This window comes from Eublepharis macularius, chromosome 19 (genome assembly GCF_028583425.1).
Source record: "Eublepharis macularius isolate TG4126 chromosome 19, MPM_Emac_v1.0, whole genome shotgun sequence".
Lineage (NCBI taxonomy): Eukaryota > Metazoa > Chordata > Lepidosauria > Squamata > Eublepharidae > Eublepharis > Eublepharis macularius.
The window spans coordinates 26,303,076-26,325,872 of NC_072808.1; the positions used below are offsets into that span (position 1 = coordinate 26,303,076).

At 49.9% G+C, this 22,797-nt stretch overlaps 1 protein-coding gene across 4 annotated transcripts in view; it reads left to right on the plus strand.

Annotated features, from left to right (window-relative positions):
* The window catches only part of HUWE1 (HECT, UBA and WWE domain containing E3 ubiquitin protein ligase 1), a 148,188-nt gene extending 129,215 nt beyond the window's left edge, over positions 1–18,973 (plus strand). For 3 of the 4 annotated variants that reach the window (XM_055003960.1, XM_055003961.1, XM_055003963.1), the window contains 21 exons: positions 18–238; positions 830–1,118; positions 1,207–1,309; positions 1,970–2,510; positions 5,289–5,856; positions 6,549–6,661; positions 6,939–7,095; positions 9,474–9,606; positions 9,688–9,890; positions 10,127–10,254; positions 11,529–11,625; positions 11,818–11,967; positions 12,053–12,298; positions 12,558–12,675; positions 13,197–13,337; positions 13,612–13,899; positions 14,018–14,123; positions 15,318–15,435; positions 16,661–16,842; positions 17,149–17,339; positions 18,467–18,973. In XM_055003960.1, coding sequence (XP_054859935.1) covers positions 18–238; positions 830–1,118; positions 1,207–1,309; positions 1,970–2,510; positions 5,289–5,856; positions 6,549–6,661; positions 6,939–7,095; positions 9,474–9,606; positions 9,688–9,890; positions 10,127–10,254; positions 11,529–11,625; positions 11,818–11,967; positions 12,053–12,298; positions 12,558–12,675; positions 13,197–13,337; positions 13,612–13,899; positions 14,018–14,123; positions 15,318–15,435; positions 16,661–16,842; positions 17,149–17,339; positions 18,467–18,569 — 4,196 coding nt within the window. In that variant the 3' untranslated portion in view covers positions 18,570–18,973. The remainder of the gene's footprint in view (positions 1–17; positions 239–829; positions 1,119–1,206; positions 1,310–1,969; positions 2,511–5,288; positions 5,857–6,548; positions 6,662–6,938; positions 7,096–9,473; positions 9,607–9,687; positions 9,891–10,126; positions 10,255–11,528; positions 11,626–11,817; positions 11,968–12,052; positions 12,299–12,557; positions 12,676–13,196; positions 13,338–13,611; positions 13,900–14,017; positions 14,124–15,317; positions 15,436–16,660; positions 16,843–17,148; positions 17,340–18,466) is intronic. The other variant, XM_055003962.1, reaches the window with a different exon arrangement.
* The last annotated feature ends 3,824 nt before the right edge of the window (positions 18,974–22,797 follow it).

Genomic DNA, 22,797 nt, shown 5'->3' on the forward strand with positions numbered 1-22,797 from the left:
TTTCTGGCTTTCTGTAGGGATAAACCTCCCAGAGGGTGTAGACCCGTCCTTTCTGGCTGCGTTGCCTGATGATATCCGGCGTGAGGTGCTGCAGAATCAGCTGGGAATCCGGCCTCCTGCTCGAACTGTTCCTACCACTACGGCTACTACTCCAACCCCTCCTGTGGTGGGCAACCCTGGTGTGACTGAAGTCAGCCCAGAGTTCCTGGCTGCACTGCCACCTGCAATCCAAGAGGAGGTAGATTGCACTAAGCAATAGGACATCCTGCACCCTGAGGCACTCCTGATGGAAACCAGTCTGACACATTGAAAATTGGAAGGAAGGAGAGTCCATAACCACCCTGCTTGGGCTGTGTGTTTTGCCCAGGCCATTTCCAGGTGGTTCGTGCTCTTTCTGTGCTGAAGCAGGATGGTGATAGATTTCCCCTCCAGGGAACAAATCTTGTGTTTTGAAACTTTACACTTCATAATTTAATTCCTTGAGGTGTGATTGCTGAAGACTTGCAATTTAACCAAAGTTCTCCTATTGCTAACTTGGCTCCACATCCCTGAGTGTCTTGTTACAGTGCTGAATCACTCTTAAACTTTTAAGACTAAGAAGTATCCCATTCTTGCGAAGACCAAATAGAAAAAAAAATCAGTCTTGCTAAGTAATACATATTTAGGGCCTGTTCCGTGCATTTATTCTGGGATGGGGCTTTAGCTAGAAGCAGTGGTGGGACCTGACAGAGCCTCTCGCTCATTGCTTGGAAGGGTCTGTCTGGATCCTGCAGTGCTGCCCTCATCATGTCAAACCCTGCCTGCTTTTTCTTCCTCTTCCCTGCCCCAGGTGCTGGCTCAGCAGCGGGCAGAACAGCAGCGGCGGGAATTGGCCCAGAGCACCAGCTCGGACACACCCATGGATCCCGTGACCTTCATTCAGACATTGCCCTCCGACCTGCGCCGCAGCGTGCTGGAAGATATGGAGGACAGCGTCCTGGCTGTCATGCCTCCTGACATTGCTGCTGAGGCGCAGGCTTTGAGGCGTGAGCAGGAAGCGCGCCAGCGCCAGCTCATGCACGAGCGCCTCTTTGGCCACTCCAGTACCTCAGCCTTGTCGGCCATCCTGCGAAGCCCAGGTAAACGGTGTCTTGCACCCTTTGCAGTCCTTCTGTTTCCTGGTTACATACGTCTCCACCCCTGATCTGTCTTGCAATCTCCCCACAGCCTTCACAAGCCGACTGAGTGGAAACAGAGGGGTCCAATATACACGCCTAGCTGTACAGAGAGGAGGTGCCTTCCAGATGGGCGGTAGCAGCAGCCACAGCAGGTACTAGATACTGGGGGTGGCATTCAAATTCCAATTACTTGGGGTCAGGGCATCTTTGGGATTCAACTGGAAGGTTTTGGGGACCAGAATCGTCATGACTAGCCCACGTTAGCTGCTTCTCAAATACAGAGGTGGGATGGCTTCAGGCTTGGAATTGAAGGCTCCTGCCCTTCTGCCTCCAGTTTTCCCTCATGGCAGCCGCCAGTTCTCGTAGGACTATCGTCTGCAGACCCTGGATGACTAAGCTGTTGAAAACTCCTCTCCTTTTCCTCTGTTGAGAGGTGTACTGGGCGATGGCTTCCCTTAACTTCTTAAGTGGTCTCCCAGTTGACCTAAGGATCAATTTAAAATTAATCTCATCTGACAAAGAGAGCTGTGGTTGTCGAAAGCTTATGCTACAATAAAGTTGGTTAGTCTCAAAGGTGCTGCTGGACTCTTTCCTATTTAAAAACAGTGGAGCAGAGCCAGCCAGCTTTCAGAGCAAAGAAGGCCAACGGCATGCAAGAGCGAAGTCTGTTTTGTGTCATACATGTAATGACACAATCACATTTTTCATGCTCCCAGTCAAAGAAAGGTTCTCTCTGGCCAGTGAAGAATTCTGCCATGATCTTTTTAAAAACCATCTCAACTTGGCTCTGACTCTTCCATGTTGCTCCATAGGCCCTCTGGCAGCACCGTGGACAGCCTGCTGCGTTTGCGTGGGCGCCTTCTGCTAGACCACGAGGCCCTGTCCTGCCTGCTGGTACTTCTTTTTGTGGATGAGCCAAAGCTGAACACGAGCCGGCTGCATCGAGTGCTACGGAACCTCTGCTACCACGCGCAGACACGGAGCTGGGTAATCCGTAGCCTGCTGTCCATCCTGCAGCGCAGCAGCGAGAGCGAGCTGTGCATAGAGACTCCTAAAGGAGCTGCGGCCCCTGATGACAAAGGCAAGCGGACCACCAAGGCTTGCGCCACTGACAGTCGGCCGCTGGACCTTCTGCACAAGGTGGAGTCCAAGAGCTCGGGGCAGCTGTCATGGCTCTCCGTCTCGATGGATGCTGCCCTGGGCTGTCGAACCAACATCTTCCAGATCCAGCGAGCAGGGGGGCGGAAGCACACAGAGAAGCATGCTGCTGCTGGTTCCACCGTTCACATACACCCCCAGGCAGCCCCTGTGGTCTGTCGACACGTCCTCGATACTCTCATCCAGCTTGCCAAGGTGAAGACAAGGATGGTCTGTGGCAGTACTACCTGTGCAGTAGGGAAAGTAGCAGCGTTGCTGTCTTTGAACGAGAGCCTGAAGGAGCTAGGCCTGCCTAGCCAATGGAGAGAGGTTTGCAAGTGTTAGAAGAGAGTTACCAGTGCACAAAACAGCTAGAACAAATCAAATAAAAATGATAGCAAGCCCTAAGAATCCTCACGTAGCAAACAGGAGAGCTGGACCTGCCCTCCCCTCCCTCCCTGCTGCTGCTGCGGCTGCGGCTGCTGACAGTTGGCAGCAGCAATGGCGACCAGTCTCCTTTCATGGAGAGTTTTTTCCCAAGAGGAGATTGGGCAGCCCTCAGTCCGATGCTTTCAGTACACCCTCATGGAGCAGAGGGCTGGCCTTGTTGGGTCTCTTCCTGTTCTCAGACAGTGGCTGTGTGCCAGCCCTGACCATTGCGCCTTCTAGAGGGTTAGCAGGCACCAACAGGAGCCTTGAACTCCTCCCTCTTTGGCATGCATGGCTTGGCCCAGGGCCCCGACAGGCTTCAAAGTCACTGTATGGACCCAGTTCTGCCAGTAATTGCAACTGAAGAATTCTATGAATTTAAAAGTGGCAATACCTTCTTAATTAGTTACTCTTTATCGGGGGGCGGGGGGGCAACAATGCAGATTTGTGTTACTTGCTCTAATTCAGTGAGGATAGTTATGTTGACCTGCAGTAGAACAGCAGGATTTTCACCCAGACACAAATAGGAATGGAGATCCTTGACAGCGTTCAAGTGGGAGAACATTTGAATCTTCCAGGACATTCCATTGCTGGCCTAAAAGTGTCTGTCATCAAACAGAAATTTCAAGGGGAGATTACATTGTGGAATTGCTGAAATTGAGTTTATTCACAAATTCAGAACAATGAACCCCCCTGGGGCTGAACAGAGATTTAGGATTCTTATCTCACTACAGATGCTAATTTCTGCTCTAATCAGCTGCATTGTACCTTCCTGACATCTTCCTTTGCTACTCCCCTCCCGTCTAATTAAGTGGCATAGTACCTTTACATCCTGATGCCCTCCCTTGTAACATCCCACTCATCTTTGGCTGGAACATAAACACTCAGGGATATCCATTCCTACTTGTGTCTGAAGAAGGGAGCTCTGACACTGAAAAGCTTACACTGAAAATCTTGTTGGTTTCTAGGGTGCTACTGGCCAAAAATCCTGTTGTTCCAATTCAAGAATGTATTTATTTATTTATATTCAATTTATATTCCACCCTCCCCACATCAGCAGGCTCAGGGCAGATTACAACCAAGTTTAAAATCATATTTCATAGTATATACAATGTAAAACCATAAAACATCTTAAATACATGGATTAAAATACACATAAATATATATGTATATATGTAAACACAGCAGCACACAATCTAGGTGACCACCTTTTTAGCCATCTTGGGAGCATTTTGGCAGGGGAATATGAGAGAGGGAGGTATCGCTGGTAGGGCGGGCATCTGCTGTGCTCCCCCGGCTAGGGGGCACCGCCCGGCATCAGCCCTATGCCTGGCGGCACAGCTCCGTCTTACAGGCCCAGCAAAAAGCCGTAAGAGCATTTCATTTGGGTTTTTTATGCAGAGGCCTTAATTTAAAGTGTTTATCTCCTGCTTTCATACGATGTTCACAGTGACCTCACAACATAATTAAAACACAGTAATGTTACACTGATACAAAATGCACCCAAGTAATGTAAACAGAGTGCTGCTTAAGCTAAGCTCTATCTCAGCAGGCTTCGGACAGTCCTTTAATGTGGAAATGCCCTTTGAAGTAAGGCTGCCTTGCATCAGATTCTAAACTTGGGCAGTGAAGGGACTCCCTCTGAAAGTCTCTTGGAGGGCTAGGGAATTGGGAAGGCAAAGAACAAAGAACTGTATGCTGAAATGCTCTCTTTAGCCTTCCCTGTGCAGAGGGCTTTTAATCCTGTGAACAGGCTTGAGGAGCAGATAATTCTTGGAACTAGTGTAGTCTGCCAAACCTCATCCAGCAAGTTTCTTGAACTGAAACTTGAACCTAGGCTGCTTAGACTTGCTGGCTCCATAGCAAACCTCTCCTGAGAAAGGAAAGCGCAGGAAGGCAGAGGGCTTAGCTCATGCAGGGGGCTCTGTAGGCTGCCTCCAGTCTCTGCTTCTTACCCAGCCAGAGAGATCTGGGCGTGTGCATGTTGCTCTGAGTGGTTCCCCCATTCTCATTTCCTCTTAGTAGATACTTTGGATGGGTGTGGGGAGAAACAAAGATAAAAACTACAGTGGCAGGTCTGTGCTAATGTTCTCTCGAAGGTGCAGATACGCTGTTTATGGAGAACAAGCTGCATGTCCCACACGGGACGTGCCCACTTGATATTCTGGTGTTGGGATGGGAAGAGATGCTCTGTGGCTAGTGGCTCTCCAGATGTGACAACTGTCCTTGTCCAAGCAGCTTGGAGTTCCTTAGTCGCTGTTGTCAATAACATACACTTGAATGCAATGTATGTGCCAAGAGAGAGGTTGCATATTTGGAACAGACCATGGGGGCGGGGGGAGGACGGGTGTTTCCCCTTCATGTTTGAGTAAGCTCCAGTGCCCCTCTAATCCTGGGAAGCAGTACTGGGGATGGGGGTGCAAACGGTATTGACGCCTGATTGATTAGGCAAGGCAGCAGCTAACCCAGTGCTGAGAGCTGCGATGTATCTGGCCTCCCACCTTCATTTCTTCCCTGGATGGGGAATCCCAGCAGTGCGGCTCACCTCCTCCTCTCTCCTCCCAGGTGTTTCCCAGCCACTTCACACAGCAGCGGACCAAAGAGACCGGCTGCGAGAGTGACCGAGAGCGGGGCACCAAGCCGTTGGGCAGCCCTTGCCTGGGCCAGATAGGTGCTAGTGGCCTTTCCACCGACTTTTGGGACTTGCTGGTCAAACTGGACAACATGAACGTTAGTCGCAAGGGCAAGAACTCCATCAAATCTGTGCCTGTGAGCTCCGGCTCAGAGGGGGAGAGTTCCCCCAACAGCCTGGAGGCCTCTCCTCTGGGCCAGTTGATGAACATGCTGTCCCATCCGGTCATCCGGCGGAGCTCCCTGCTGACCGAGAAGTTGCTACGCCTGCTTTCTCTCATCTCCATTGCTCTGCCTGAGAACAAGGCCACAGTTGAGGGAACAGCCAACCACGCTGCTGCTGCCGCCGCCGCCGCCACCGCCACCACCATCCCAGCACCTACCCCTGCCCTGGCTGCAGCTGCTGTGGCTGCCGCCACTGCAGCAGCCACCGCTGCTTCCATTGCCACCTCTGGTGCCACCACAGTAACCACCATGTCTGCTGCCCCCATCACTGTGACTAGTAAGTCCCACACGGGTGGGGGGCGGGGGGGGAGGCAGTTTGGGTTCTTCTCATTTTTCCTTTGTTTCTTTTCCTTTTGCAGTTCTAGGACCATGGACAGGGCTTGTCTTTTTTTTAAAAAATTCTGTGCCCCCCAAATGTAGATTTCTGATACGTATATAACATTGCATAATTTTGCTTTTTTGAAAACTTGTCTGTCTAGTTCTGGTTTTGTTGATAACAAGAAGGAACATACAGCTATATGGGACACTGGAGCCCTCCAAAGTGACCCTCCAGCTACTAGGAATCTTATTCAGCTGCTCCTCTGGCTTCTCAGATTTCAGCGGCTGCGCCACCTCACTCTTAAGCATATTGTGAAATCATAAGTGCTGTAAATTTGCTCTTCCTTCTAATGTGGAAGCGAATGCATCCAGGATGCCAGATCCACCGCCCCGTGCCGCACCCGGTGCATTTTCTGCATTCCTCCTGGATTGCAGAGCCCTGCCGTGACTAAGGGGAAGGAGTGATGCTGATCATGGAAGGAGGTGGAGCTGTAGGGCACTTCTGTTGGAAAGCAGTTGAGGGTGGCCAGAGGCTGCCCTAAAGAGGCATGGGCTCGGGAATGATGGCTAAGTCTGTGCCAGTTGTTCTTCCTATTGATTGGTGTGTTGGCCCTGTGGTGGTGCTAGCCTGAATGTTCTTGTTCTTGGCAGCTATTGCAAAAAACAGCAAATCACCAGCCAAGGTGAGCGACGGTGGAGGTGGGTCTGACAGCAAAATGGCAGCTTCGGGCCTAACGGAGAACCAGTTACAGCTCTCTGTGGAGGTGAGGTTTTTGTGGACTTGGGGGTGGCTGTGATGGTGCCCTCAAGTCAGAGTTGACTTATGGCGACAGAGGTGGTTTGCGGTTGCCTGCCTCTGCAACCCTGGTCTTCGTTGGAGGTCTCCCATCCGATTACTAACCAAGGCCAACCCTGCTTAGCTTCTGAGATCTGACAAGATCGGGCTTGCCAGGACTATCCAGGTCAGGGCTGGGGGTGGCTACACACTGTACAAAAGGAGGGTTTGACCCTCTACAAAGTAACTGACTTCTTCTGTGCTAGGTGTTGACGTCTCACTCCTGCTCTGAGGAGGGCCTAGAAGATGCCGCCAATGTTCTGTTGCAGCTGTCGCGAGGCGACCCAGCCACACGGGACACCGTGCTCAAACTCCTGCTTAACGGGGCTCATCAGCTGGGCTACACTCTCTGCAAGCAGATAGGTACAGAGAAATGGGGCTGGGGGAGTGCCAGTTGGAAAAGCTGGCTAGGATTAGTAGCTGTGTAGTCTGCAGCGCCAAGAACCCGGGGGGGGGGGGAGGGGCGGGAGTCAAAGGGTGAAGAAATGCTACTAAGGAGGTTGTTTGAACACGGAGTTAAGGATGCTCTGGGAGATGTATGGAAGTGCAGTTCTGCGAACTGTCAGTTTTAAGTGCAGCTGCTGGTGTCTGCATGTTTTGCACAAAATTTAAGGGAACTTAAACTGTCTAGGGACTGCAAGGTTTGTGGGGGGGGGGGGAGCTGGATGGAGTAGTCTGGCAAGCCCAGCATTTGGGGTTGGCTGAGACCAAACTGACCGTACGTGAGACGGAGACATGCTTTTAGCACAGCTAGTGAGCCTGATGGCTTTTTCTTTGCTTTTAATGGTGCAGCTTTACTGAATTGTGTAAAATTGGCTGTGTCTGCCTGTGCTTCAGCTCCCCCCACTCCCAGGTCCACTCTTAAGGCCCAGGCATTCAGGTTAAGCACATACAGTCTGAGGAAGATGGGATAATAATATATAACAGTTTCCTGATTGGAGACAGTATATGTTAGACTTGAGGGCTTTCTAGCATGAGTCTGTCTGTCTGCCATTTACACATCTGTAGTCAGAGCCAGGGATGTTGGCCCTCTGCACAGCCATGATGTTGCCACGGGAGTCAAAGAGGACCCCGGGTGTCTACTAGATGGGAAGGAATTCCCCTTGTGAGCTTATGGCCCTTTCTGCACAGCCATTTTGCAGTGGTTCAGTTTCCATTCTGCTTCCCATGATCTCCAGAATTCCACACATGCAAGGGAGTCATGGGATGCAGAATCGAATATTTGTCTGTCTTTCCCCCAAGTTTCCCCCCTGCAGACATACCTTGAAGCCACCTCTGAGTTGCCGCTGATGCATCCGATGTGTGTCTTAGTCCTTAATTGTGCCTCTCCCCCCGCCCCGCCTTTTCGTGGGCACTGATTGATTGGCTTCCCACTGGTAACCACTCCCACCCTCCTCTGTTCTCTGAACTCCTTTCCCACCATTTTTATCATTAAAGCTAGGTAAGATTCGTAATGCCACTGCTTTGTTTGCTTCCTCCCTCCCTCCCTCCCAGCTTTCAAAGTGAGGGAAGGTTCATAAGGCTGATGTTCAGTTCACTTCCTCCCTCCTGGCTATGCACTCTAATTTATAATGTTTTTAAGCCATGAAAGAGTTGTAACGTTGCTGCTTCATTCACTTCCTCTCTGCTGGCTTTAAAAGCCAGGAAAAGGTTAAAAGGCTGATGCTCCATTCGCCTCTTCCTTCCCAACTACACACACTGCATGTTTTAGGCTTCTCCTAATGCCAAAGAGGAAAAAAATAGAAGATGTATGTGAATAACCTGGGAGGGAGGGAGGGAGTGTTTTGCACAGCCCTTTGAGAAATGAAGCAGCAGGGAAGCACTCTTCCTTGGCTTTAAAAAAAATAAATAAATGCGAAAGTGTGTTTACAGCCGGGAGGTAGAGAACCAATCAGCCTTTTAATCCTTTCCTGGCTTTTAAAGCCAGGAGGGAGGAAGCGAATAAAGCAGCAACGTTATGACTGTTTCCTGGCTTTAAATAAATAAATAAATGGGAGTGGAACAAGCACAAAAAGTACACGTTTCCCCCCCAGAACTCTGCCACCAGTTGTCTTTTCAGAGGGCACAGGACAGCACAATCAGCAAAGGGAGGGGGAAGGGGCTGCAGCATTGCAACGTTACGACTCATGCACCAATTTTTTTTTTAAAAAGTGACATTGGCTCCAGGCCTCACAAATGGCAGTTTCAAACCCATCTCAACTCGTCAGCAGACACCAAATCGCCTCAAGTTCGTGCAGTGCAGAATGCCGCAAGCCTAAGCTGATGCAGCGCTGACCGGTGTGAATATGCAGAGGCGCTGGCTTAAAGCGTGCTGTGCAGAAAGGGCCTGTGTTGCCTGTTAGAGAGAAACTTAGGCTTCTTTTGAAGTTACATGGTGTTCTGAATCTTTGCCCTTGCACTCCTTGACCGCAGCTCCTTTTCATATTTTCTCTCCCACCTGCTGTGGTGAATTACCTCTAAAGCAATGCTGGGGTGTATTTTAAACTTGAACAAGCTGTTAACTAGCTTGCTGATTCTGACACAAGCAGGTTAGTTTTAGCTGCAGCACATGGTTGGCTGAACAACTCAGCATTTCGGTAACTGGCTTGTCCTAAATTGCTGCCCTTAGCTGCTGTTGGTGGCAGGGATTTCCTTCTCAACAGGGTGCCTGGATTTTTTCTTGCATAAATCCACCCTTTTGTAGATTTCCCCCCTTGCCAAGTTGCAGTCCCCCCTCTCAGCCTTAAACTCCCCCTTTTCAGGTACTCTTTTGGCCGAGCTACGCGAGTACAACTTGGAGCAGCAGCGTCGAGCCCAGTGTGAGTCTCTGTCTCCAGATGGGCTTCCTGAGGAGCAGCCTCAGACCACCAAATTGAAAGGGAAGATGCAGAGCAGGTGAGTCTTTGCCCAAGTGAACGCTTTCCTCCTCCTGTTTGAGGAGCTTCCGCTGATGTGTGCTTCCCTCCCCAACCTCAGGTTCGACATCGCTGAGAACGTGGTGATTGTTGCCTCACAAAAGCGCCCGCTGGGTGGCCGGGAGCTCCAGCTGCCCTCCATGTCTATGCTCACCTCGAAGACATCTACTCAGAAGTTCTTCCTTCGGGTGCTGCAAGTCATCATCCAGCTTCGAGATGACACGCGCCGTGCCAACAAAAAGGCAAAACAGACAGGCAGGCTAGGTGTGTTGGGCATGACAGCCAGCGTTCTTGTGGCCCTTGCCTAGGGCCTCCTCTGTGCTGCAGCACAGGAAGCGGGCCAGGGCAGAGTGGCACTGGAGGGCATTGGCTCAGGCAGCCACAGCAGGGCTGGGAAATTCATGGCTCCCAAGGCTCAGTGCCCAGAGCTCTGTTAGGGACACAGAGCGTGACGAGTGAGCTCTAAGTACACCACACTTATCCTCTTCCTCTTGTGGCAGGTACTTCCGGTCTGGGCTCAGTTAGCAGCATCCAGGCCGCTGTTCGGCAGCTGGAGGCTGAGGCTGACGCCATTATACAAATGGTACGTGAGGGTCAGAGGGCCCGGAGGCAGCAGCAAGCAACAACGGTTAGCATGGTGCCTGTGGCGCTTGCAGGCCACTCATTTTGTTTATTTGGACTACCTTTTTCGTTAGTCTGCCCCCCCCTTTCTTCCTCATCTTTTCTGTCCCCCCCACCTTCACCCCCATCTTCTTATCTGGTCTGTCATCAGAGGAGCCTCTTTGTACAGGGAGACCTTCAACTCCTTGCTGCTACTAGCTCCTAACCATACAGTGACTCTTCAGGCGGGGGGGGGGGCGGGGGTCTATGATCCAGACTCTCAGCTCATGGTTTAGAAAGGGTTAGTGAAGAGGAGAGATGGAACTTACGCTCTCGCTGTGGCTGCTTTTCCAGGAAGTTTGGTTCTCCCCTACTAGTCTTCGCCTTTTACAAAGTCTTTTAATGGGCTGAGTTGAGTGGATATTCACTCAGTACCACTTAATAACTTGTATTTGTTGAATTTTGCTCTTTGACGTACATTTTTTGAGAGGAGGGGGCTCATGTACGCATCACGTTTTATCACTTAGCTGCTACACTAGCTTGTACCTGCTGCATTGACTTCTAGGGTGCAGCAGATGAAGGTAAGTAAGAACCTGGTTTGTGTTAAAACGCACAAGCACCCCTTTCTGTCAATAACGGCTGCTTGCACTTTGTGACTGGGTGACAAGGGCCCTGGAATAAACGGGACCAGGAAGTAGTGTGCGCAGCCTCTTCGGTCTAGGTACTGGCCTCCTGCTAATGACAGAAGGGCCTTCTTTAGATAGCTGCCTGGTCAGAGGCTCTGATCCCAGCCTGCTCGACTGTGGCTGTTCTGCCTCAGTCAGAGCGGAGGTGCTAGCTGCCCCCAGCTGCTGCAGCATGTGGGTCTCGTTCAACAAGAAGCTGTTCTCTGCACAAAGGGCCCTGATGACAGCTTCCATCCCCTCCCCTCCCCTCCCCGTTCTTTGCTTTCCAAGAACCTGTCCCGCTCTGGGGCTTCACCCTCGTGCTCCTGGCTGAAATGCTCAGCCTTTCCAGATTCACGCATGTCCTCCTTCCTAACATTTTCCCCCCTGCTACTCTGCCATTTGGTTAATTTCTCTCTTTGCAGACTTTAGCTTGTGTGCAGCATGCCTTTAATCTCCTTTGGTCTTTGTAGAGAGTGGGATGGAGCGGGAGAGGTCCTGTGTGTGGCTCCCTCTGTCCAGTGCCGCTTTGGCTTCCCTTCCCTGTGGGAGCCAGTGGGCTGATCCCCCGCCCCCAGCATTTGTTTGGCGTCCTGTTAGGGAGCGGCCCTCACCAATGCTGCTCTCTTCTGTTCAGTCGGAATCAACCCAGGCAGAGGGCTCTGCGCGAAGAGAGGAATCACCCATGGACGTCGACCAGCCATCGCCCACTGCACAAGACAACCCATCAGCCGGTTAGTAGCTGTTTGGGGAGGTGAGGGGGCCGTTCCCTCCAGTTAGGAGAGGCTGTCGTCTGGGTGGGGACCCCTGAGTACTGTCAAAGGATTCAGCTGATTTGCTTGAAAGGAAACGAGCATTGGGGTGGAGGAGGGCCTGACTTGAGAGTCAAGATCACCACAGGCTGGGGGGACTCCCTGTTTTTGCAGTCTCGGAAAGCCCCCAGCAGGGAGAGAAGGAGGAACGTCCTCCGGATCTGCCGCTGCTCAGTGAGCAGCTCAGCCTTGATGAATTGTGGGACATGCTGGGCGAGTGTCTGAAGGAGCTGGAAGAATCCCATGACCAGCATGCTGTGCTTGGTAAGGTCCTGGGCGGTTGGTGAGTGTCGTGGGCGGTCTGGGCCTCCCTCTTCTTGGAAGTCTTGCCTTTTGTTCTCTCCTCCAGTACTGCAGCCTGCGGTGGAGGCCTTCTTCCTGGTGCATGCCACAGAGCGAGAGAGCAAGCCACCCGTGCGTGATACCCGGGAAAGCCAGCTGGCTCACATCAAGGATGAACCCCCGCCCCTTTCGCCCGCCCCACTGACCCCGGCTACACCCTCTTCCCTTGACCCCTTTTTCTCTCGCGAGCCCTCCTCCATGCACATCTCCTCCAGCCTTCCCCCAGACACACAGAAGTTCCTCCGCTTTGCAGGTGAGCCCACAAGCTTGGGTACATCACGCTAAATCAAGAGGGGGGGGGGGGTTAACGTGGTGTAGCTGAATAGTGCTCTCCAATTCAGGGGATGGCACTGAGGGATGCAGAGGTTAGGGCTTGGGTGGCTGGTCAAGGCTGGCACTGCCTGGGATTCCTGGTAGCTGGGGAAGCCAGTGCTGCAGCTCCTCAGCAGCACCGAAGTGGTAAGTGGTCAGAAGCTCATAGCCCAGCAGTCACTTACGTTGTTTTCCCGTAGAGACTCACCGGACAGTCCTGAACCAGATCCTGCGCCAGTCCACGACCCACCTGGCTGATGGCCCCTTCGCTGTTCTCGTTGACTACATACGTGTGCTGGACTTCGATGTCAAACGGAAGTAGGTGTTGAGTGGGAAGTGGCACTTGGCTTCCTCCTCCTCCTCCAGTTTTCCCCTGGGTCAGTAGGGCACAAGGTCTAATTATGCAGGTGGGGGTACCTGAGGACTTGGGCAGATGGCTCTGCTGCCATCCCAGAGAGCCAGTAGCCCATTCACTGGAGTATTGGTTAGCTACCCAGATTTTATTTTTCTAGCATTGTTTGGCTCGGCAAATAAGAGGTGAAACTGCTTGGGCTGGATAGGGCAGCTTGTTTAGCTTGTTGTTTGTCAGGTATGCACCCATACTTCTCCAGGAGAGCGGCTTAGAAGGACAAAAGACCCTCTCAGCTCCAGTTCTGAAGCTTGATCTAAAGGCTTGCTGGCTTGAGAGCTGAGCTCTCCACATGTGTCTTAGGGCGCTGAGCAGCTCTCAGGTTTTTTATTCTCCCCTCAGCCTCTCTTCTTGGGTCATGTTCAGGGTGTATGTCTGGATGCTGCCCCATGCCTGAGTTGCCAGCTGTGTTCTGCTTGTTCTTCCCTAGGTATTTTCGGCAAGAGCTGGAGCGACTAGATGAGGGGCTCCGGAAAGAAGACATGGCTGTGCATGTGCGCCGGGATCATGTTTTCGAGGATTCTTACCGGGAATTGCACCGCAAGTCACCTGAGGAAATGAAAAATAGATTGTAAGGAACTCCTTCCCTGGCTGATAGAAGTTACTACAGCATTTCTAGAGAGGGTTGGCTGTTTGCATGCACGCAATTTGATTATTCTTAGACTCATCTGTTGCCCTCGAAAGTTTCCAAAATCTCACTTGAATATTACTCACATTATCAGTTTTTTCTTATCCTGTAGTGAGAGCATGTACCCAGATGTTGGGTCCCTTGCCAGCTCTTTTGTTTCAAGCCCATCCTTCTCTTTCGGCATTACCCTGACCCTTGCACCCGCTTCCTCTTACAGGTACATAGTATTTGAGGGGGAAGAGGGCCAGGATGCTGGAGGTCTGCTGCGTGAGTGGTACATGATCATCTCACGAGAGATGTTTAACCCCATGTACGCCCTCTTCCGAACGTCGCCTGGGGACCGAGTCACTTACACCATCAATCCTTCCTCTCACTGCAATCCAAATCACCTGAGCTACTTCAAGTTTGTAGGTCGCATTGTGGCCAAGGCTGTGTATGACAACCGGTTATTAGAGTGCTACTTCACCCGCTCCTTCTACAAACACATCCTGGGCAAATCAGTCAGGTTAGTAATGCTTTTCTTTCCTGGCTCTTCCCAGACTAGTCCCATCTGTGCTTCCCTTTCCTTCCTAGAGCAGTGTGGGAATCATTCTGCATCCAGCCAGCTTCCTTTGTCTCTGCAGGTACACAGATATGGAGAGTGAGGACTATCACTTCTACCAGGGCCTGGTGTACCTCCTGGAGAACGACGTCTCCACTCTGGGCTATGATCTCACCTTCAGCACTGAGGTATCTGCTTTTCCCTTCTGCTGGTGGCATTTCATGGTAGATCTCTGAAGAGGGAAGGATGTTGTCCCTCCAGGCCTAGTTGGAGGCAGACAAAAACATATTTGAATTCTGCACCCAGAAATAGCTCATATTCTGTGCATGTTGGTTTTTGATTTGCATAATAATGTCAGGGCTGTGGCCCCGGCCATACTCTGGGGGGCCTGGGGTTCACTGCCAGGCTGCAGGCCTGATCCTCTGTGACATACTGTGGGAGTGCTGGAGAAGCAGCTCGAGAAGCAGTGAGATGCAAAGCAAGAATGTGATTATCAGCGTTGCCAAGGAGACGTGGCCAGGTGGCCTGAGAACTAAACTGAACTAGCCACAACAATCCTACTTTCTTTCTCTTCACTTTCCTTTTCTGCATAGATGGAAACCTAGCTAAAGGGGAGGGGCTAGAGCAGAGTGGGTTGGGCTTGAAGGGTTTATTATGCCTAGTGGCGGAGGGCGGGGATTATTCCTGACAAGAGACGCCTGCAGTGCTGTGCTGTTAGATTCTCAATAAAGCTTTAACTCATGTACCTATGGATCCATGCAGTGAAGTTACTGAGATCTGAGCTGGCAGTCCCTGACAATTGAAAATAGCTAGTTTTTGAAGGGTTTGTCTAGCAGCTAGTTATTAAAGCTAGGAGTCTGGTTGTAAGTATAATGCTTTTATGTGTTCTTATGGATCCGTATTTAATAATGTATTATGTTTTAAATGGTGTGCTTCGCCCTGAGCCCACTTGCAGGGAGAGCGGAATAAAATAAGTAATGAGGGAAAGCCATGGAGCTCCAGTGGCTGAAGGGAGTTAGATAAGTGGGACATTTGGATGTGATTTTCCAAAACGGCAGCTGTATTTTGTCTAATGTTGCTTTAAGTCTGTACTCTGAGGGAATTGCTGCTGCTGCTGCTGCTCTTCTTGTTGCTGAGCCAAGAAGCTTCTCTAAGTCTTGTCGTCAGTCGATTTGCTGTCACAACAACCATTGGGTGGGAGGCTGAGGGAGAGTTTGTGTAACTGCGCAGGGAGTGGGTTCCCAGCCAGTGTTGGTGCTGGCATGTACATACTCAGAACTTGGAATGAAAGAGGGTCTGTCTTCAATATCCTCTCGCTAAGTGGTATGCCAGTTTCCACTTGCTTACTGCCTCTTTTCCTCCCGGCCGCCCCCTACAACCAGGTGCAAGAATTTGGTGTGTGTGAGGTGCGGGACCTGAAACCAAATGGGGCCAACATCTTGGTGACAGAGGAGAACAAGAAAGAATATGTGCACCTGGTGTGTCAGATGCGAATGACAGGTATGTTGGGGCAAACTTTATTGGGAGGGAGAGGGCGCGTCGAGTATCTCTGGAAGAGACTGGAGCGTGTAGGTCCTACCTTTGCCTTCATTCGGGACCCCTCTTTCGTCCAGGTGTCACATTAATAGAACCCACCTTGATAGCTCTTCAGGAGGTCCACGTTTTGTTGCAAGCAGGGCATGAGGGAAATGTGTTGGGCCCCAGCCCTGCCTACATACGTTGCTGTATTACCAAGTCCAGTGAGATGGCCCAGGCAAGTCAGACAACTGACATGCTACTGGGAAAGAGAGAGAAACCCTCTAGCCACGAGAGAATCTGGCTTTTGAGGTAAATACCGTGGTTTCTGAGGTCATGTGCTTAAACCCATCCAGCTGTCACTGCTGATAGGCAGCTTTATACAGACTTTCCACCGTATCCATGTTCGCTCGCCGCAGCTGTTGTTAGGATCTTGGCATAGCATTCATATTACTCCCGTTCTGCAGTCACTCCATTGGCTACCCAACAGTTACCAAGCTGAATTAAATGTATTGGCTGCTGTCATATACAAAGCCTTTTGTGGTCTTGGCCCCTCATATCTGTGGGATTACCACTCTCCCTGTACTCCACCACAGCAGCTTCACTCATCTGAACAAGACTTTCTTCTGGCACCACCCCACAAATGGGCAAAATCAACAGCTTTCTTTGTGGTGGCCCCCTCTTTATGGAATGGCCTGCCTGAGGAGGTCAGGAAAGCTATTATTCTCCTGGCTTTCTACAAACTATGCACAACTGAATGATTCAGGAGGGCTTTTTGCTTGGGCAACAAGCCTGTGCTATAAGAAATGGCTCAGAGAAAAGGACGGGCTGTAGACTATGCTACTGGGTATTGTCTGGTGTAGATATGTTTCCATGTAGTTTAATAAACCGTGTTTGTTTCTGCAATGTTTCATATCTCTATTTGGTGGATCTATGCTTGTTTTCAAATTTCTGCAACCCTATTGCATTGTTCCTTGAAGCTCCCAGCCATTGATTGCGTAATCTGCCTTGGGTTTTAATGAGAACGGAGAGCTACAGATCACCTGAAATCAGTGCCCAGTAAAGGCAGAATGCAGGCTGGATAACCATGACCAGCTCTCCTCAAGTAGGGTCCTGCGTTTCAGAAAGTATGTGTGAGTGGAGCTGTGCTTTGCCTTCTGGGTGGCTCTGAGGTTCTCTGATGGATAAGCTGTGTGATCCCTTCCGGCAGGAGCAATCCGCAAGCAGTTGGCGGCCTTCCTGGAGGGCTTCTACGAGATCATCCCCAAACGCCTCATCTCCATCTTCACAGAGCAGGAGCTGGAGCTGCTCATCTCGGGGCTGCCCACCATTGACATCGATGACCTGAAATCCAACACTGAGTACCACAAATACCAAGCGAATTCTATCCAGGTTAGCCGTTCTGCTCGGTAATCCCCAGAGCAGCAGTGTCTCTGGGGCTGTGTAGCTGGGGGCCCCTTACAGTTCTTAGCAGTTTCATAATAACTTTTAGTTCCTTCACTTTTGAATGGAAGTAAATAGATTTCTGAGCTTGGGTTTCCTAACTTTGTTCTCCACAAAGTTTGCGCAGTTTCATTTTTAGATGGTATCCATTTTTGTGTTGGCCCCACCGGATGCGCATCCTGGAAGTGTCCAGGGATGTACTTGAAGGAAGCCTGTTCTGGCCCTGCTCCCCATCCCTTTCATCCTTCCCCACAGATCCAGTGGTTCTGGCGAGCACTACGCTCCTTTGACCAGGCAGACCGGGCAAAGTTCTTGCAGTTTGTCACGGGCACGTCCAAGGTGCCTTTGCAAGGCTTTGCTGCCCTCGAGGGCATGAACGGGATCCAGAAATTCCAGATCCACAGAGACGACCGCTCTACAGACAGACTGCCTTCTGCTCACACATGGTAAGGGGAGAGGGGTGTGTGTGGAAGGTACCTGGTATCCATCCCCTGCAGCATGCCGGGAACTTCTTCCAGTGCCACTGTTGCAGGGCATGCAAATGGACCCTTGAAAACTGAATAACTTCCACTCAGGTGATCATAGTACACAGCTTATGAATCCTGCATCTGTCATCTCACTGTTAATTACTCCGTGGTTGAGATGGCGAATGGATGTGGTTCCATGCTGTCACCTGTAAAGACTTCAGTTGCTTTATAGATGCCCCTCCCTATGCAGCTTCAGTACCTGTCCGCTTTCTTACCTGGAGACACAGTTGAAGGTGGGGAAATAGAAGGGCCAGGAGTCGAGAGAACAGTTGAAGAAGAGAGCAGGTAGAGACAATGGTGTGTCTGCAGTCTTTTCCTGGGTCAGTGGCTGATTTCAACAGACATGTCAGGACTCGAGCCCTTGAGCAGCTCCCAGTCCTTGCTTCTGGATTGGAAGTAGAGGAAGGGGTGTAATGCAGTTAAATAATTAAAAGATCCATAAAACTAGGTTCTGATGTAAACCACTGATTAAATAAAAATAAGCCCTACCAAGAATCAAAATGGATGCGTCTGCAGGATCTCTGAGGCTCTTGTCAGTGAAATTAAGACAAACCAGAGGTTTCGTAGGAAGGAGGGGGACTTGCATGACGTGAAATCCACTGATGTCACCAAGAATGCCAGCACTGTAGTCAGATGCTCCCCAAGCTAGGAGTGGGAAATAGGGGCATAAAAACATTCCAGAAAGGCAGCTTAATATAGACGTGCACTGATTTCCGGTATACATTCGATGGGATCCTTGTGCCTCGTGGCTATCAACCAACTCCCTTTGGTTTTGATTTCTGTCTGCTGAAGGCCCCTTTTTAGGACACTGGTTGGTGGGCACTGTGCTCTTATGCTCGGGACAAAATGAACCACGTAAAACTCCCCTGCTGACTGTCAGAAGCCAGTCCCAGTGTGGAGAGTGGGCTGCCTAAAAATCGGAATGCCCCCAGCCAAGATTTGTAGAATTCCCCTTGTATATGAACCCCATTGAGAATCCCTTACACAGCAGCTTGTGTGTGTCTTGTCTCCCCTCCCCCCTTACATTTACTACTTTCCTCCTTCAGTTTCAACCAGCTGGACCTCCCTGCCTATGAAAGCTATGAGAAGTTGCGTCACATGCTGCTACTGGCCATCCAGGAGTGCTCGGAGGGCTTTGGCCTGGCATAAGGATGGCTCCAGCGGCCATATTTTTCTACTGTCAGACTTGGGGAGCAACGGGAGGGAGTGGAACCGAGTGATGCTCCTTTTCCAACCACCTGTGTGTGTGTGTGCGTGCCCTGCTGCCCCCTTACTGAAGAGAGCCAGAGACCCCCAGCCAGTCAGCTGTCTTTGGAGGCGGGGCTGGGGTGCAACCTGGAGAGAAAGACAAATTATATATATAAATATATATATATTTTTTGGTTTAGTTTGCATTTCTTAATTTGTGCTTGGAATGTGTTGATGAGGCGGCGGGAGGGAGCATTTGAATTCTTTTGTTGGTCTCTTCCCTGGCACCCATTTGCTGCTTGGAAGGAACCGAAGGTTTAAAAAAATTCCAAAAAAGGAAAAAAAAATTAAAAAATAAAAGCGCACTCTTGATAAGAATGAACTGTGCCTTTGTATTTATTTAGTAGAAGGAGTGAGGAAGAGGAATCGGCATTGACTTCAGAAGCATTGTGGAAGGAGGTTAAAGTTCAGAAGAATCAAAAAGAGGAGGGGGGCTTACATGTGCATCCTTGAGTTTCACAGTCTTCTCTCAAAAGAGTGCAAGTGTGTAAGGGACAAGAGAAAGGCAGCAGGTGCAGCTCTCGTCTTTCTTTGGGTGTGGGGAGTAGAACTTCTAATGTCAGCGCAATATGCATTCTACAGCATCCTTGTTCTGGCTGCCAAGTGGGAAGCTACTTCAGTCTGATTTCACTTCTGTTGACCTACTTTGCAGCCCACATTGTTAAGAAGAGTCTATTGGGTCAGTGACAGATTCTGAAAGATAGTGGCAGGCTGCCCAGATTTCCCATTTGTCAGGGGCTGGAGCGTCGGTGCCCAACATAAGTTCCCTCTCCATACCTCACCTTTCATCTACGGTCTTCAGTGCAGTCCCACATTTGAGATACTGTGCTTGTGCAAGCCAGCCATTCAGAACAGGATTTTTTCAGCTTTTAGACTGTTAAGGAGGGGCAACCTTCTCCAAACTGGCCCAGAGCGGATTTTCCCGCCAGAACGGTCATGTGGTTGAGTGAGGTCGCCCCCACCTTCCCTCAGTTTGTTTGTTTTCCGCCGCAAGAGACAGGCATTTTTCTCCTTAGTCCTTCATAGGAATGTTTAAAAGTTTTTAAAAATTAAAGTTTAAGGTTTAAAGTTAAAAGTTAAGATAGTTCTCTGTTAATAGAGTAGTATTTACGTTAAGGGACTAGGAAGCTGGAGCCGGCGTCTCCCAGACACGCTCGATACTCAGACGACAAGATGGCAGATAAGTTGTTACTCAAAAAATGCAAGAAATGCGGGACTAACATGAGAAAGTCTAACGGCCATGTGCGGTGTCTGGCATGCCTGGGCGAGGAGCATATTGTGGAACGTGGCAAGCATTGTTAACTGTTCGCCTCGAAAGCCAGCACAGATTGAGCTTCCCAGTTAAAAGCTATGCCCTGGGAAAAGGCTATATCCAGCACCCATAGCCGGGCGGCAAAGAAATCAATCAAAGGTTTATTACGGTCACAAGACCAGCCAAGTAAAGTACAGATAAAAGGAGAAGTTTTTAAATACTTAAAATGGGTAAATACATAAAAGATAAAATATGTATGTATATATATCTAACAGTAAAACTTACTCACTTCATTAATTCACTTCCCAGCAATTGACGTTTCCTTCATCAAATGATTCCGCTTTCTGAGTGCCATCACACAGAATTTCGCAACTGCGTAAGATACAGTTCTCTGGCTATCCTCTAAAAGATATGCCCAAAGGGTTTCAGGACTAAAATCCATATAATACTCTAATGGTTTAAATCTATAGAGTAGTGGGGTAATTAATTGTATCCTTTCTTCTTGATAGTATTCACAGTGCGAAAGTATGTGTGTGTGATATTTTCGACCACTTTACTTGAACAGGGACAACAACGCTGCTGCAAAGGCAGGCGGGAGAATCTCCCATACAAAACTGCAGAGGGGAACGCATCAAATCGTGCTCTAGAGAAGGCCCATCTACATCTTTCGTTTGTAATGTCCAAAAGATATGGGGATATGGTGTAACTCAGTCCTTTTTTAAAGCTCTTATAGCTTAGAGGGAGCATTGCCTCATCATTTTGGGACTCTATATTAATTAGTCTTTGGGTGATTAAAGCTTTTGCTTTGTTGAGTCCCATATCAAACAGGGCTACCTGGTCCAAGCCAAACAGTTTAATTTTATCAGCTCTCTTTGAGCGCCATGTAGGAGAAGGGTCAGAAGCTAGCAACAAGGGAATTAAGCCCTTTGGCTCAAGATGAATTCTTAGCCGGTAATAGCTGACATGTTCCCACATTTTTATTTCGACTCTGGGCAAGCCAGCTTCTTGCCTAAGAATGACATTAGGAGTGCATCTAGGTGCACCAAATAGAGATCTGAGAAATTTAGATTGGACCGTTTCTGAGATCTTAACATTAGCAGATAGTCCCATTTGTGATCCGTATAAGAGTTGCGCTAATGGTTTTGTTTGGAGTAGTTCCAGGGCTGCAGGTGTAAAGCCCGCCCCTTCTCCTCTGAAGAATCTCAGGGTGGCAGTCGCACTCTTTTCTGCAGCATTTGCTGATGAAATCGTGTGGGCTTTGAAGTTAGCATTGAATGTAAAGATGACTCCTAGATACTGGAAATGTTTAACTTGATCTATAGTGTTTACATTTATTTAGTAAAGAAATCTGTCCTGGCAGAGTGGCCTACTCAGTCTGATCCTGCAAAAGCCCATGCATCTTGTGTTGGATTCGATATCTACTGATCAGATGCGACAGTGCCTCCTCAACACCAATCGCAGTTGCGTTCCCACTCCAGGGACACATCAGCCTCAGATCCAATGTCCATTGGGCTACCGCTGGATCCAGTGGTTCAATCTCGAGGCCAAAACCATCCATGCTTGAGATCTAGGGAGACGTCGGCCTTGATTTGATCGGCTACCAGTGTGGTGCTGTTGGATAATGCCCCTGCCGGGCCCAGGAAGGGCAATTTCAGGTCCTTGGCTCCAACAAAACAAGAGGGAAGTCCCAGCATCCTTGGACTCAAAGAAAAGAAAGGACAAGTCCAAGCACCTGGAAAAACCCAGGCATAAATCTCAACGTTGAGCTAGCACTTCAGCTCAGACCTGGCTTCCAATGACGACATAAACTTACTTCAGAGATCCACGGAATCGGGGAACGATGACAATGAGATGCAGTCAAGAGTACTGTAGAGAACGCCGTTCAACTTCCTCGGAGCAGCCCCCACATTCCCATCGTGGAGTCCCATGGTATCTGCCATACACACCTGTTGGCTACCCGCAAGGATGGGAGTATTAACCCCCCCCCCCCAATTTGCCAGCGCCAGCTTCATTACGTTCGGCGCCAAGTAAGCGCCAGCGCAGCTTAGACTCAGCCTGGCATCCCTCTGTCCGTCCACTGTCGTCAAGGCATGGATCCGATTCAGAGTCGGAGGGTGAAGTGTGGTCAGCATAGCCCTAGCTTCACTTCAGACCCGTCCCCTGAAGAGACGGTTCGGATATTGGAGCAAGATTCACCCAGCATCACACATTGTACGCAGAGCAGGTGCCCCATATAGCGAAATTGCTGGATATAGATGTCTCAACTGCACAGCGGAAACCGAAAGACAGCATTCCTAAGCATATCCATTCAGATACTCCAGAGGTGGTTGCCTTCCCTACGACTGAAGGCTTTGCAGAGATCGTGGACAATTTATGTCAGAAGCCGGCCTCAATTCCATCAATAACCAAGAAGGCAGAGGCACTGTACAAAATAAAGCAGGACAAGCGCCCTGTCAGGGACTGCCCACTTAGATCTCAGAGAACTTCACTGCATGAGTCCAAGGATGCACACGAGTTAAAGCTTTAATGATAACCGAAGAGTACAGTACAGAAAACATTTCTTGACTGGAATGCCTGTGTCTCCCCCCCCACCCCCGCTAAGCATTAAACCCTTCAAGCGCAACCCACTCTACTTCCCTCCCCCCATAGCTAAGCTCTAATTTCCCGTCTACACAGTGAAAGCAGGAAAAGTAAAAGTAAACAAGAGTTGTCTTTCTCTGACCAACTGGCCATATCTCCATAGCAATGCTGATAACTGCATTCCTTCTCACAGCAACATGTAAGATTTTTCAGGCAGGTTTGATACACAGGCTCCAATAGCACTCTTACGGCATCAGAGATCAGGTCTACAGCCCAACAGTGAACCCTCAAACCCCA